We start from the raw sequence: 14386 nt of genomic DNA, 5'->3' as shown, positions 1-14386 counted from the left end.
TGTAGTTTTGATTTGCATTTCTCACCTTCACAGCATTTTAAATTGCCTCCTAATCATTGAGTTCGATGCATGTCTGGAAAGATAAGTGAGTTTTCTTTGGGATGTGTTTGTTTATATCTGTATTATTCAAAAGAAGCCAACAGCTTGAGCACCTGAAATGTTATTGAGCTTTACACATGTTTAAAGTGCTTGATACAAAGGTGGCCTGGGAGAGCGTGATAATAAGCAAACTTATGGCCTCAGGAATGCTTTGTAAGGCTTTTATTTTGGTGAAACTAGTAACTGTTATTCCATACATTTGCCAGATTCTACTTTATAAAAAATTTAATAACCTTTTTTATCTTTCCCTCTTTCGCTGGTACAGATCCATATCCAGAGAACGGAAGGGTGTGACCATATGACCTGTTCACAATGTAACACTAATTTTTGTTATCGATGTGGGGAGAGATACCGCCAGCTCCGTTTCTTTGGAGACCACACATCAAACCTCAGTATATTTGGATGCAAATACCGCTACCTCCCAGAGAGACCTCATCTAAGGAGACTAGTGCGAGGGTCAGTCTGTGGTGAGTGTCTGACGTGACTTATACAGTCTTCCCCAGGAAGGAAGCAGTGATGATGACAGAACTTAGGAATGTAATAGAATAGCCGTGACAGATCTCAGCACCTGCCAGGTATTCTAGTAGAGCCTTTAGCTCAAAATAGGAGGAAGATGTTTTCTCTCCCTTTGAGTTTAAAATAAAAAACTTGTTTGTTAGCAGGGCACTGCTTACATGAGCAAGCAGATTTTGTTCGAAAAACAAATAATTTATTACACTGCAGAAATATGAAGTCATTAGTCTTCTGAAAGCCTTGTAAGCCACTTGATGAAAGGGGACGATGTCACATTTCTTTTGTAGTGAGAGTACCTAGCAGTGGGTCTTAGGCATATCCTCTATTCATCCATGGAAGACAAACAGTGCAATTTTAAAAATCCCTATGCTTCAGAGTCTTGTAATGGAGTTCCATTGTACCTATATAGTTGATAAGCCATTGTATATATTTGTATGTATTTTCTGTTGTATTAGTAGTTAATATTAATAGCTAACAGTTAATGAAATGAGCATCAATTGCCCTCATTGCATATAAACCCAAGTTTAAATATCCAAGTGCAATGCTTTTATGGATTGACTTTTTTACCCTTTTCTTCGTCCTCAACAACGCACAGTCTCATATACAAATATGCAAAGATAAACACAGATTCCTGCTCTGGCCTAATGTCACCACCTTTGAGTGATGCAGTGTTCTTCTGGCCTAATAGTTCTTCCAATGTCTCCCTGCTCCTCTGGAATATACCTACTGTGAGATTTCTTTCTTTTTCATCATGCAGAACTCCATTATTTCTTTCTCTGGCAGTCTTTCTCATGTATACACAATACTTTTTAACATTGTCTACGTTTCTTCCTTTCTACTTACTTGTGCCTAGTTACTTCGTGAGACTATCTCTATATCACTCTTTAGCCCTCCATCACTTCATTGCTGTTGTAAAGCTCTCCTCGCTAGAATCATGTGAGGCTAATCAGAACAAAGCTGATGGTAATAATTTACTTCTGTCAGGTAAACAATAGAACATATATTTTAAATTTCATTTTATCATGTGGAAACCAGTGCCATCATTTTCTAAAATCTTATATGATATCTATAAAAACACCCTTACTGAGCTTTAATTAAACATAATTTCCCACAACCAACAGCATTCAATATAGTCAAGATTGGTTTTAATGATTTTCAGTGCTTTTCTGTTTAGTTGCTTATAATGGTATATATAATAATTATATAACCAATATATACTTACTAGTTAAACAGACTTTAGAGGGATAGCTAGGGAATCTAACCACTATTTATAACAATATTACCATGAGAAAACTAACTGCAAAATTAAGTTTTGAGCTGTAACCTATTTGTAAGTCTGTACATACAGAAAACAACCTAAAAACCAAAATCCTTATATCTCCTGCACTGTTAGTCCTTTTCTTTCCTACTTCAATGCCATTTTGTGGCAAAGTGTTTCCTTCCATTTTTGTTTTAAATAATCTTTGATTTGACCATGCTTTTTTTTTTTTTCCTTTTCGTTTTTCTGTTTAGTCATTCTTAAATAAGGAAAGTCATTTCCTGCCCTATTTGTTCAATAATATTTTGGGTGCATTCTCTTTGAGTCCTTTCACCATTTGCCTAGATGCCACTAGAATTCTCTTTCCAGGTCATAAAATAGAGTCAAGATATTTAACAGCCTGTAGAATGGGCAGCACATAAACATTGTCAGCAGGGAAATATTTTCTTTGCACAGTCTTCTCTGTTTTTATTTTTAATTTTATGGTCAGCTTTCTATAAATGGTTTTCTTTTTGGCCCATTTTCTTTTCTGTGTATGTGTGTGTACTCGTGTGTGTCAGGATGAACCTGACAAAGGAGGGAGCAGCTGGCCTTATGATAAGCTCTCCCTCCTACACATATTTTTGCACCTCCAGCACAGCTGCCTCGAACTGCTGTTGGACCATCACTCCAAGTATAGCAGGGAAATGTGGACTTTTTTCCTGTGGACAAACAAGGAAAAAATACAATAATTCATGTTACCCATTACATTTTACAGAATCAGACAGAATGATTTTATAAGCAATGTTTTTAAATAAAAAGAGCAGTTTAATTTCAAACATCTCATCCCTACAAAAGGCAGGAAAAGGAGTTACTCTGTAAGTCCCAAGCTTACCTTCTCCCTGCCATGGAAGAGAGTAGATGGATGACAGCAAAGCCCTCCTGCCCTCCATCCTTGCATGATGGAACCCAGTTTGCTCCTCAGTTTGGGACCACAGCCTGCAGATGTCCTTGGACAGAGACAGAGAAAGGGCCTGCCCTCCTCTCACAGCTGGAGGTTGGAAAACAAGGATGGTCACGTGACCATCTGCCCAGCTACAGATCAGAGGTTCTGCCTCTAGAGAATAAGGGAGAACAGCGATTTGAGGATAATTAGCAGCCTCTGACATGCAGGTATCTCCCTGGTAGGGAGTAGGTAGGTTATTCAGTGAATGGTGTTGGGAATAAAAGTGACAGAAAGAATGCTTTGTTCTCATATAATTCCATACAAATATTGAAAATATTACATTAAAACATATAATAGTAAAGAACATACAGGTCCTTAACTGATTTCTAGTTGGCAAATAATTTATATGAACAAAAGCAATGGAGCACCCCTTCCGAAAATAAATATCACATTTTTCAAAAAGAAAAGAAGTCTGGAACCAGAATTGAAGAAATACAGATAGTCAATAAACATGTTTTAAAAGATTCAGTGTTATTAGTAGTCAGAAAAATGTAAAAAAACGAAATTTTTTTCTGGATATTGATTAGCAAATATTTTGTCAAGTTAATACTCTATGCTGGACATCTATACTCTACTGAATGAACTGGGAATTTTGTGCATTTCTTTTACAAAGAAATTTGATAGTAATGTGAAGGATATTTTAAAACATGATAAAAAATCTAGGTTGACAGTGGTTTATTTGCAAATATAATTTAAAATAGCAGAAAAGGGAACAAAAAATAAGTACTAAAATATTTAAATAAGCTAGAATATATGGATATAATAGAATACTATTTCAGCTATTGAGAATGGTATTTTAAAAGAATTATTATTGATCTAGGAATAAGAGAATCTGTGCTTAACTGTCCTCAAGACAGTTTCAAAGGTAGACTTAACATGTATTGAACATTGATTGCATATTGTAATAAGTTTATTACTTCCCAAAGAGAGAGAGCACATATCTGGTTCTTTGAGTTCTGTGATATTTGAGAAAAAAAAAAATAGTGCTGTTACTTTGCAGTCATGTTTCATCACTATTATGAAAATATATTGATAATTACTTAAAAAGGAAACATGAATGAGCACACTGAGCTACATGTGTAGGAAAAAAACCAGATTCTTTTACAATATGCAAATCAATGTACTATAAACTCAAGTGTAGCTTTAAGAATGTACAAAGTGTAATTGTTCAATGCGATTTAGTATTACTTGATTGATTCTGTCATTGGTGAAAAATGTAAGTAAACCCCATGGTTAGACATTGTGTCAGTTGAATGGCAGTTTTTTCAAAATTAGATATTAAAATCTGTATTTTTTATCTATGTTTTTTCTGTGGTTCCAAAGCGCCTTTCTTAAGAATAAAGAAGTTAATATTTTTCTGACAAATTTCCAACAAATGGCTGCATTATGTTTCTGTTTTTCAATGTAATTGGTTATTCCAAATTACTGTCCTTATTTATAGAATGGTGTTGCTGCTTTATTTTCAACAGCTAAGGGAGTCTACTGCAAAGTCCCTCCATTCCTTCCTCTTCTCTTGCTGTGTTTGGGGTGTACAGCTATTGCTGTGTCACGTGCCTTAAGATCAAGATTACTATGTAATGACAAGATATTAACTACTAGCCTCTATTTTTGTGCTAGTGCCTTTTAACGCTAGTAGGATTCCAGTTGTGAACTCTGTGATATAACTAGAGTTTATTGTAATCACTGCCTAGTTATTCATTTAGAAAAAAAGTGCTGGTTGATGCCATTTGGCATCCTTATAAGTGCTTCCTTTCTAAGTTTGTTAAAATGATTCATTTGAAAAACCTTCAATATATTGTATGTTTATTGGTAATTTTCTCTAACAATGGTATTGAAACATCCCATTTGTAATTCAGTGTATTAGGTGTTCATATAGTTAGTTTATTTTGGACCCAGGAAATAAATAAATCACATTTTCAGATGTGGACTTGGGCACAGCCCTCTGTAGCACCTACTAGCTCTCCATTTTGTGAGCTAATTAGATTTTCTCCTGCCAGCTCAGAATGTGTCACTCCTTTCTTAATCTCTCAGAATTTTAAAAATTTAAAATGGAAGAGATCTAAAGGAAAAACATAAAGATGAATGGTCCTGGTGGACTAAAGTGAACCAGTAGCTTTGGAATTTTCTTGGTTGTTAAGGATGATTTATGCGACGTATGACACGTGTGCCCAGGACTTGAGTGAAGTTACTGAACTTACATATGTGTATTTGTTCTACACCTGATACATTTCCTTAGAGAAATATTGCCTTAATTTTAATGACTCCTTAAAAAATAACATACATTGCGATATTAAAAAGCATTGCTGAAATTGTTTTTAGTTTTAGTTTAAGACTCTCTAAATGGTTTGCCTTTTGTTTTCCAGCTGGAAAATTATTCATTGCACCTCTAATTCTGGTCTTGGGATTAGCACTAGGGGCCATAGCAGTTGTAATCGGTAAGAAATACTTAATGTATCTGAGATGAGAATTCTCTGAGTGCCACAGAGAGAATATGAGTGTAAATGTAATAGTGAGTCAGTATTAAGTATAGATGGTACGTGTTCCATGCTTGCTCTAGATAAGCAATCAGCACATGATTTATAGATTCAGAGGAGCGTATTTCGTACAGGGTGTATTTGTGTGACACTTTTTCAGTCCATGAACACTTTGATTCATGTTTCTTATAAAGCATTATTAATCCCCTTTTAATACAAAAGTTAATGTAACTAGTATTTTAGCAAAAGATTCCAGTAGACGAGAACCCAGATTTTCCAATTCTGAGTTCAGGTTGGAACATCAAAGGAAAGAGGCTCTGGGAGCCTTTGAGTCTTCAGTGAGTTCTAGTAAAAGGGTCCCCTGGGTCAAAAAGATACTTTTGATGTGTATAGGAACACGTACCCAACATATACTTGAGCACTAACAAATAGAAAATGTATCAGTGATAAATATAGTTTTATTCATACAAGTATATTAAAATATGTATTTTCGAGCAATGGTTCTCAGACTCTAGAGTGCTTTATAAGAACCTTGAGGGCTGGTTAAAAAACAGCTTCCTGGTTCCTACTCACAGTTTCTGATTCAGTGTAGGGGCCTAGTTCTAAAAAGTTAGGTGATGCTGATGCGGACGGTCCAAGGATCACACTTTGAGAACCATTGCTGTAGAGGATTTAAAATTAAACACTATAGCTAAAGGCTGCTTTGATGATTGTTCCACATAGTAGATGGGATTTCTCTTTTTTCCTAAATAAATTGATTTTTATATGTAAAGTTCTGTTTAGCAAGTAATTTGCATGTGCAGGACAGATAGAATTATAAGGTAACTCACATTTAAGTTCTTACAATGAATGAGGCTTTATGAAGTAGATACTATTATTATCTGCATTTTACAGTTGAGGATATTAAGGCTTTACTAGGACCTCACACGTGGTAGAACTGGGAATCAAAGCTGACATTTGCTCCACCGCCCACGTTCTTAAGTAACATGCTATATGGCCTGAAACCGAAGCATGAATATAAGTGTGCAAGTGATATGACTAGGGATAATAAAGAAGACTTAAACCTAAGTTTTGATATTTTGATAAAAAACATTCATGTCCAAACTGGTGTCACAGACTTTGTTAAAAGGGGGAGAGGGAGCTGAAGAAAAATAATAAAGAATGAAATCTTGAAGAACTAAGTACATTTCATAGCATAGGTATCTTCCCTCTTTTCATTTTCATGTATTACTAAATAATGATTATTTATAAATAGCTTGCAAAATAAAAATTTGAAAATAGAAAATTTTCAGATCTATGATACTAAAAGCCTGTCCTCTTAATTAGCTTTAATCTTTTTTTTTTTTAATCCCCAGGTTTATTTGTATTTCCTATCTATTGCCTTTGTAAAAAACAGAGAAAACGATCACGGACAGGAATGCACTGGTAAATGCAGGTGATTTCATCTGACTACGCTGGTCCGGGTAGGAGCTACACAGAATTATACACCTGTCTGAGGGTCACTTCTTGAAAACTGCCAGGAGGACCCTTTTGCCATCTCTTCTCCCGTGTTCTCTGCAGGCCACAATGCCTCTAGCTCCGGTGCATTCCCAACATGGTATCCTGTCCTTTCCTTATACAGATTGCTGCTTTTACAAAATGGTCACTTTCATAGACTATAAACATCTATATCATAACTCTGATCTTCTTAATGGTTCTTGGAAGAAAGTATTTTAATTAGAACCAGTTATCCTCAGAACTGTCTGAGCATGCATCTCCTGAGCATTGCTTGGACTGTCTTTGTACCTGAATCTCCCTCCATGCCCTCTTCTGAGACTTGGTGTGAATAACTGAAGGTCCCACCTGTACCAACAAGCAAGGCCACTTTTCAGAAGATGAAGGCTCACCATATGCACCAATTTTCATCCGTGACCCAAGCAGTACAATTCCTTCATCCTTCAGATGCTATAATTGTTAAAAATCTCAACGCCCAAAAGGGAACTAATGAAACTAAACTAATGAGAAGAATCATAGTTACTGAAGTGTATACGTGTAGGGGTGTGAATGTGTGTGTATATACATATCTGTATTAAAACTAGGTCCAATACCTTGTACTTGTCAAGTTCTATGCCTACACTATTTTTCCACATTTTCATAGACATATTTAAAAATGATTGTTCCTTTGTGGGCATAATTTGGTAATGTACTGAATTAAAGTCAACGTACACAACAGGCTATTTTGATGTTGACCCTTTCTATTTCTTGCTCTCTTTCTCTCTCTCTCTCTGTCCCACACACACACACACACAGAAATTTGTGCAGTGTCACCTCAAGGATTATCAAACTTTATAAACTGATAAAACTAATAGGCTGCTTCTAGGAAATTCTCAAGACCTAAACGTTCTGTCTTCTTTTTCAGATTTCTTATATGTTGGCATACTTGCTTCACTCTATAATTAATTTAAATAAGTGTGCTGTAGAGAGAACTGCTGAGGCCTTTAAACATATCCCTATTCTGCTAATTTTTAACCAACTTGTGATTATAATAATTATGCTTTATGTTAAACATATGATATTGTTTAAAACCCCACCCTCTCACCTCTCCTTTCCCTCTCTCTCTTTTACTTCTCAAGTTTTTCATAAAAACAAATACTGCTTTTGAAAGATTTTTCTTATGTTTATTGCTCAAATGCATAATAATGTGTTGGTATCTTCTTATGGAGGGGTGATTTAAAACAAAACTTTTTGTGTTCATGGGTTTATCTAAAATATAAACTGCTTTTGGAGAAGGAAACAAAAAAAAATGAAAAAAATATTTTCAGGATGTTTTACCAAGCTGAGAAATCTTTAAAAATAAGAAAAGGACAAGTAACTAAACTGTGTTTTTTTTTTTGTTTTCATCACGAATGTTCATCAGCAGAAGGGAATTAAAGACCTCTAAGAAGCTTAAAGTTTCCACTTGTCTCCAGATCCTTAACATTAGCTATTGGCGTAGATGTAGCATTTATTTTTCAACAACCTTTTCTGAATTGAAATAGATTATGTGATAAAACATGCATTAACATGGATAGTTTGTCTTGTTGGGCTCCAGAGTATAAGAACATTTATCATTTTTATTTGATCTGGAAAGTCCGTAATAGTGAAGTTTGCTTTCATGGATAACAAGCCAGCACTTCCATTCTTTCTGAGTAACGCTCAGAAAAGCTATACTGCTGGACTAGTCTATTTCCAGTTAGAGGAGGGTGTGCCATTTATGGCCTGGAATAGCATATTTCTAAAGCATAACATGATACAAGAAGAATCTAGTTTCACAAATTCATCTTTCCATTCATCCAACCATCTGTCCATCCAACAAATATTTATTGAGTGCCTATTCTACTTGCTCTAGTATTAAAACTGAGAGAATGGGAATTTCTAGCCCTAAATCCTTGTAATTCTGTTATAAAAGTGCTTAATTTTTGTAAATTGGACTTTCCTAGACTTGGGTGTTAGTTTGACGATGTGTGAATATGATGAATTCTAAATCTAGTGGATCTGTTTATGTATGATATGTGTATGTATATATACTTAGACATATACATAGCTGTATATGAATACATATATACCATCTAGCTAAATAATATACTCTCTGGTCCTGGATAATCTATTTTCTTAGGTTATTGTATCTGTTGTCTTTGGCCTACTCAGGGATTTTTATTCCTTTCTTTGAATAATTTATCTTTTGGAGATATTTTTATATTATTTGGAAATGTTCCAATTTTCCACTTACAGAGCGGCGTTTGTTATCAGTGAAGGCTCTTTCATCAGCACTCGCAATAGTGTGCACAGTACTGCACAGGATTTTCATTTTTCTATTGCATAGATTTAAAAAAATTAACATATGCATTTTTTGCTTTCAAAGTTGGTATATATCAGGCCTTTCCCTGCTAGTGACTTAAAGTAGTTATTTGTGAATTTTTTTGCTAAGTATCATTAAGATCTTAAAAAGGGAGAAGAAAAATAAAAGATTATTTATATGTTAGTGCTAACTTGAAGGTAAAACAATCGCACCTTTTGGGGTAAATTCTAAAAACGACTTTAACAAAAGCAGCATGCATGTAAGATGAATATCTTTTTATCCAAGGCTTGTCATTTTTTAATATGTTTTCATTGTAAATTTAATATATGCTCCTTTTAAAAAAATCAAACTATATTGAATTATAAAATACAACTTCCTCTGCTTTTCCCCACCCCTTATTTTCTAGGGGTAACCACTGTTAATAGTTTGGTATGTGTCTTTCCAGATACTATCTATAAATATACAAATAAGTATGCGTGTGTGTGTGTGTATCTGTGTGTGTATTCATTTTGTATAAATAGAATAATATGCTTACTGTCCTGTGACTATTTTTCATTTTACTATGAATTGGTAGACATCTTTCCATAAGAGTTTAAATAGATTTACCTCATTCTTTTGTAAATTACTACATATTCCATTGTGGGGCTATACTTTATTTAATCAGTCTCCTATTGAGTGAACATCAAGATTGTTTTCACTTCCCTATTACAAAGCATTAGTGAAGATCCTTTACATATAGTTTTGTCACTGTGTGAACATTTTCATAAGTTTTTAAATTCGGTTTTTATATTAGTAATAAAATTTTAATGCATTTTCAATGAATGAGATCATAGAGATAATATATTTAAGGCCCTTTTCTTGGAGAAAGACTTGTGTAAAAGTGCATAATTTTTAAAGAAAAGCATCTTTTGCAGGATAATGTCCCCCCCCCATGCTTGATTAGCCAAATAAATATCTTGCCAACACTTACAAAAGAAAATTCATCTTATTCCAATAAAAATAAAATGCAATGAGATGTCTATAAGATAATGTGAGAAAGATGCATTGATGTTTGGATTGCCTAGTTTTAAAACTTGAGGGATTTAAATGAAATAGCCAAAGTGATCATGTTTGTCACGTTTTTTAAAACACTATGCATGTTCATGCATGTTGCTCCACAAGGAACTTAATTATGCCATTGTGAAAAGTAGGAAGCAACATGTTGGTAATTATGAATGACCACATTCTCCATAGAAAAATAATTTTGACTGTATGTGAGGTTTGGTGGTTTGTTGGGATGCTCATAAACTTGGAATAACGTGAAACCTTTATTTTACAATGAATCCCAGCATTTCCCTAAGAACTTCTGTATGTGAAGTTAAGAAAAGAGGGGTCAAACCTTTTGGCACAAACAACATTGTGTTGCCACCACCTTGATTTTCTGATAAGTGCTATTGTATCCTAAAGGTAGAACAGACTGGAAAACAATCAAAGATAAATTAAACACTGGTCGGGTTACAACCTGGTATCTTTAATTGTACTTTCCTTGCTGTGATATCAGGATTCAGTGGTGCCTGTCAGGAAATTCCCTGTCTTGTGTCACCCACCATCTCTTGAGTCCCAAGGCCACAGGTAGTCTTTATCTTTCAATCCTATCACCCAAATACATGGCCCATGGATCCCCTAAAGGACCTTCAAAATACTCTTCCAGTCCCAAAACAATCCAACCTCATTTTTCTACACTCCTTTGAGATTCTAACCAGCTCCTCTACACTAGAAAAGAGGAGGAGAGAAAGGAGTGGGTTAAAAACTCACTCAGGCACGTGCACAGCGCTAGCATTCCTTCCAGACCTTTGTCAAATTGAGTACACGTGCCACCAAATGGATCTGGTTTCTCTCTTGTTAAACATTGCAGTTGTTCTTAACACTAGACTTTTATGAGCTCTATTAAATTCAGAATCATAAAAAGTTAGTGGCCTAAATAATATCCATTGGTATACTTCATTAAGTACCAAAATAAAAATTCATGGCAAATGCCATTTTATATTTGAATTTTATATGCAGGCTGCATATATGCCTTAATGTGAGTCTTCCCATTGGATTGTATGCTTAACCTTTCATATTTGTGGCTGAAATCTATCCCAACTATTGAAAGTAATCTTTCCTGTGGTCAACTTTATTGCTTTGTGTTAATGCTTAGTATAAATATAGCCTTAAGATCCAATAATGCACTTTAAAATACTTGTGCCATTTAAGCAATTTGACAGAGTTGAAGAAACTAATTGCAATATTTTGATGGAGACAGTAGAATAACAGTATTAGCACATATATGTCACCTCTTTAAATTTGGCAGGGGGGCAGGGAGGGGGCGGGTGGAATCAGAAGCTGAAAATTTAAAACAAGTAAAACATACCTGGAAAAGATGTAGCCAAGTTTCTGAAATTATAGTAATCCTAGAAATTGGTATTAGGAGCTCAAACGTAGCAAGTAATTAATACATGTTACCTAATAACCTAGTTGGAATGTTTGTTTAAAATATTAAGTTAGTTTCTACTGAAAGTTTTAGCTGCATTATTATTTTTCATGAAATCTATAAAAGAAATTCCACTGATTAGTAACATAGTAAATCAAAACTACCATCAACAGCCAGTTTAAGCATATTTTGTTTTTCAAATCATTGTGTTTTAATTATGACATTTTCCTCCTCTGGAAAATAAGTTGCAAGTCCCATTTTAATATGAATATCTATAATTATTACTTTAATAAAACTGAAATAATTTTATAGAGGCATTAAACTATGGTCTGAACAAAATCAGAGTTCCAAATTTGGGGAGTATTCCAGATTGTGAAATGCTACCTTTTCAATGCAAACCTCTTTATAAGAGAAAGGCACTCCTTCGTAACTCTGGTTTAGAGGGTAGAACTAATACTCATTTCATAGCCAACTGTTGTGTGGGGCTTTTATTGTACATCACTGTTCTGAGGCTGGACTGTAGTCACTTTATCAAAATCCAAGAAGCAGAGAGTCACAGAAGTGTGAGACTTGTAATTGTCTATTTGGGGCATTAGCTGAAGTCTTCATATATCACATACCTTACATTTTCTCATACGTAGTGCCAATTGTAGCAGCATGTAATTATGCATATTATAAACTATATTCTTTTTTGACTAAAGAAGTGACTATTTTGAGAATAACAATATGGACTTAAAAGGCAATAAATTTAAAAGAAAACATAAAAAATTACTACTGCCTTTTATTTTGGCCACTGCCTTTTAGCTTATAAAAGAAATTTCATTAGGTGTATTTACTTACTGCATTACTTAGATTACACAGACTTATTAGCATAGAAAAATTTTTTTTGTTTTTCAGGTCTATCCCACATTTTTGTCACACTGTTCCATCGTATTAAATGACTTTCTTCCCTGTTATCAAGTGATACTCACATACTTCAACATCAAGTTTCTGTTTTCTTTTTAGATTTCCTAGTTATCTTGCTTTTTCCCTCTGCAGTCCCCTTCCCATCTTGACGAAGTATGGGATAAACTCTGTCACCATTAACTTTTTTGACTCTAATGAAATTCAAACTGAAAGGACTCCAGAATTTGGCCCTGGTAGTAAACATAATATACCTTGGCTTCTTTTATCTGTAAGTTAAAACATCTCAGGAATACTTGGAACATGTCCCTCTTCCTGATAGGAGTTGGAGAACCCTGCCCAGCCCTCTGACAAGAAGTAAAATGAATGAGACGTTATTTGAATCAGAGAGCCTCGAAATAGTCTGAAACCAAGCTTCAGAAATTGTTTCATGATTATTATAAGGTCAATATTGTTTGCCTATTAGTTGGACAGAAAGCACGTGTGGACATTCATCCAGTCTGACCCCAGATCATCCTTGATTCATCCAAAATGACCAAATGTGTGGTTTGGGGGTCTTTGTTTCAGCAAAAAGTACCACAGCTTGGACTTAGGGCTGGATTCATAATATTGTCGCATTTGTACTTGACTGTGGATTCTTAATTCTGGGAATGTTATTAGACTTCCTGATAATCTAAAGTGGATGGTATTGCATGTAACTAATATCAGCCCTATTCTAGAGAAACCACGCATCATTTGCAAACGTTCAACTTTTTCATTGATATGATTTAGATATAAGCCACACTCAAGATATATTTAGCATAGGTTTATTACATGATATGAAAAAATTCAAGGGATAGTCAAACTTGGGTGTTAAGAATCCCCTCAAATTGCTGAGATGATGTTACTTCGGATTTTTCCTTGTAGCTGGCAAACTACATCGGTCATCAGTTCCCTGTAAAGTTAGGTGTTCACCTCATGCCCCAGCTGGAGAAATCATGTCAATAATCCAGTCAAGTTCTTAAAAATAATATTTTTTCATTAATATATTACTTCCTCTATGTCCAAATATAACTTTATTGTTTCCCTTGAGTAAATACTGTCTAAATATTTGATACAAATATCTGAATTTTTTTCAGTTTAAACAAAATTAGCATGCTTTATGTTCCTTTATAAAGAAAATTCTAGATAAAGTATGACTTTATCAGCTGATTACAAACCCTTTCTCTAAGACCTATTTTTTTTTTAACATCTTTATTGGAGTATAATTGCTTTACAATGGTGTGTTAGTTTTTGCTTTATAACAAAGTGAATCAGCTATACATATACATATATCCCCATATCCCCTCCCTCTTGCATCTCCCTCCCACCCTCCCTATCCCACCCCTCTAGGTGGACACAAAGCACCGAGCTGATCTCCCTGTGCTATGTGGCTGCTTCCCACTAGCTATCTATTTTACATTTGGTAGTGTATGTATGTCCATGCCACTTTCTCACTCCGTCCTAGCTTACCCTTCCCCCTCCCCGTGTCCTCATGTCCATTCTCTACGTCTGCGTAAGACCTATTTTTTTAATTCCACGTGGCAACAGCTTTATTTTGTTATTTGATCATTTTCATCATAATTAAAATTCTGTAGATGGTCTTGAAAAAAGTAAACCAACCTTATATTTTGTATGAAACTTAGAACACTAATTGGTATATATATATATGATATATATATGTTGCTTATGAAAGAAATTATTAATTTAATAAGTAGTAAATTCCAAGAGAACATAGAAATAGTTCTGTGTAGGAGGAACACAAAAACAGTGGCATAAAAATGTTATGTTAACACATTTTAACATAACAACATTATTTATTAAGAAGCCACAACAGTTAGTTGTTTTGTTTCTATTGTAAACAAAA

The 14386-nt window shown here is 34.5% G+C and overlaps 1 protein-coding gene across 2 annotated transcripts in view; it reads left to right on the top strand.

Moving 5' to 3' along the window:
* Positions 1-13750, top strand: part of RNF217 (ring finger protein 217) — a 124837-nt gene extending 111087 nt beyond the window's left edge. Inside the window, exons 4-6 of one of the 2 annotated variants that reach the window (XM_036871608.1) lie at positions 365-566; positions 5219-5290; positions 6685-7540. In XM_036871608.1, the coding sequence (XP_036727503.1) occupies positions 365-566; positions 5219-5290; positions 6685-6758 (348 nt within the window). In that variant the 3' untranslated portion in view covers positions 6759-7540. Of the gene's footprint in view, positions 1-364; positions 567-5218; positions 5291-6684 lie in introns of both variants that reach the window. The other variant, XM_036871609.1, reaches the window with a different exon arrangement.
* The last annotated feature ends 636 nt before the right edge of the window (positions 13751-14386 follow it).

The sequence above is a fragment of the Balaenoptera musculus genome, chromosome 12 (assembly GCF_009873245.2).
Source record: "Balaenoptera musculus isolate JJ_BM4_2016_0621 chromosome 12, mBalMus1.pri.v3, whole genome shotgun sequence".
In the NCBI taxonomy this organism is placed as follows: Eukaryota; Metazoa; Chordata; class Mammalia; order Artiodactyla; family Balaenopteridae; genus Balaenoptera; species Balaenoptera musculus.
Note: the sequence above shows the minus strand (reverse complement) of the source record. Positions and strands in the feature narration are given on the sequence as shown.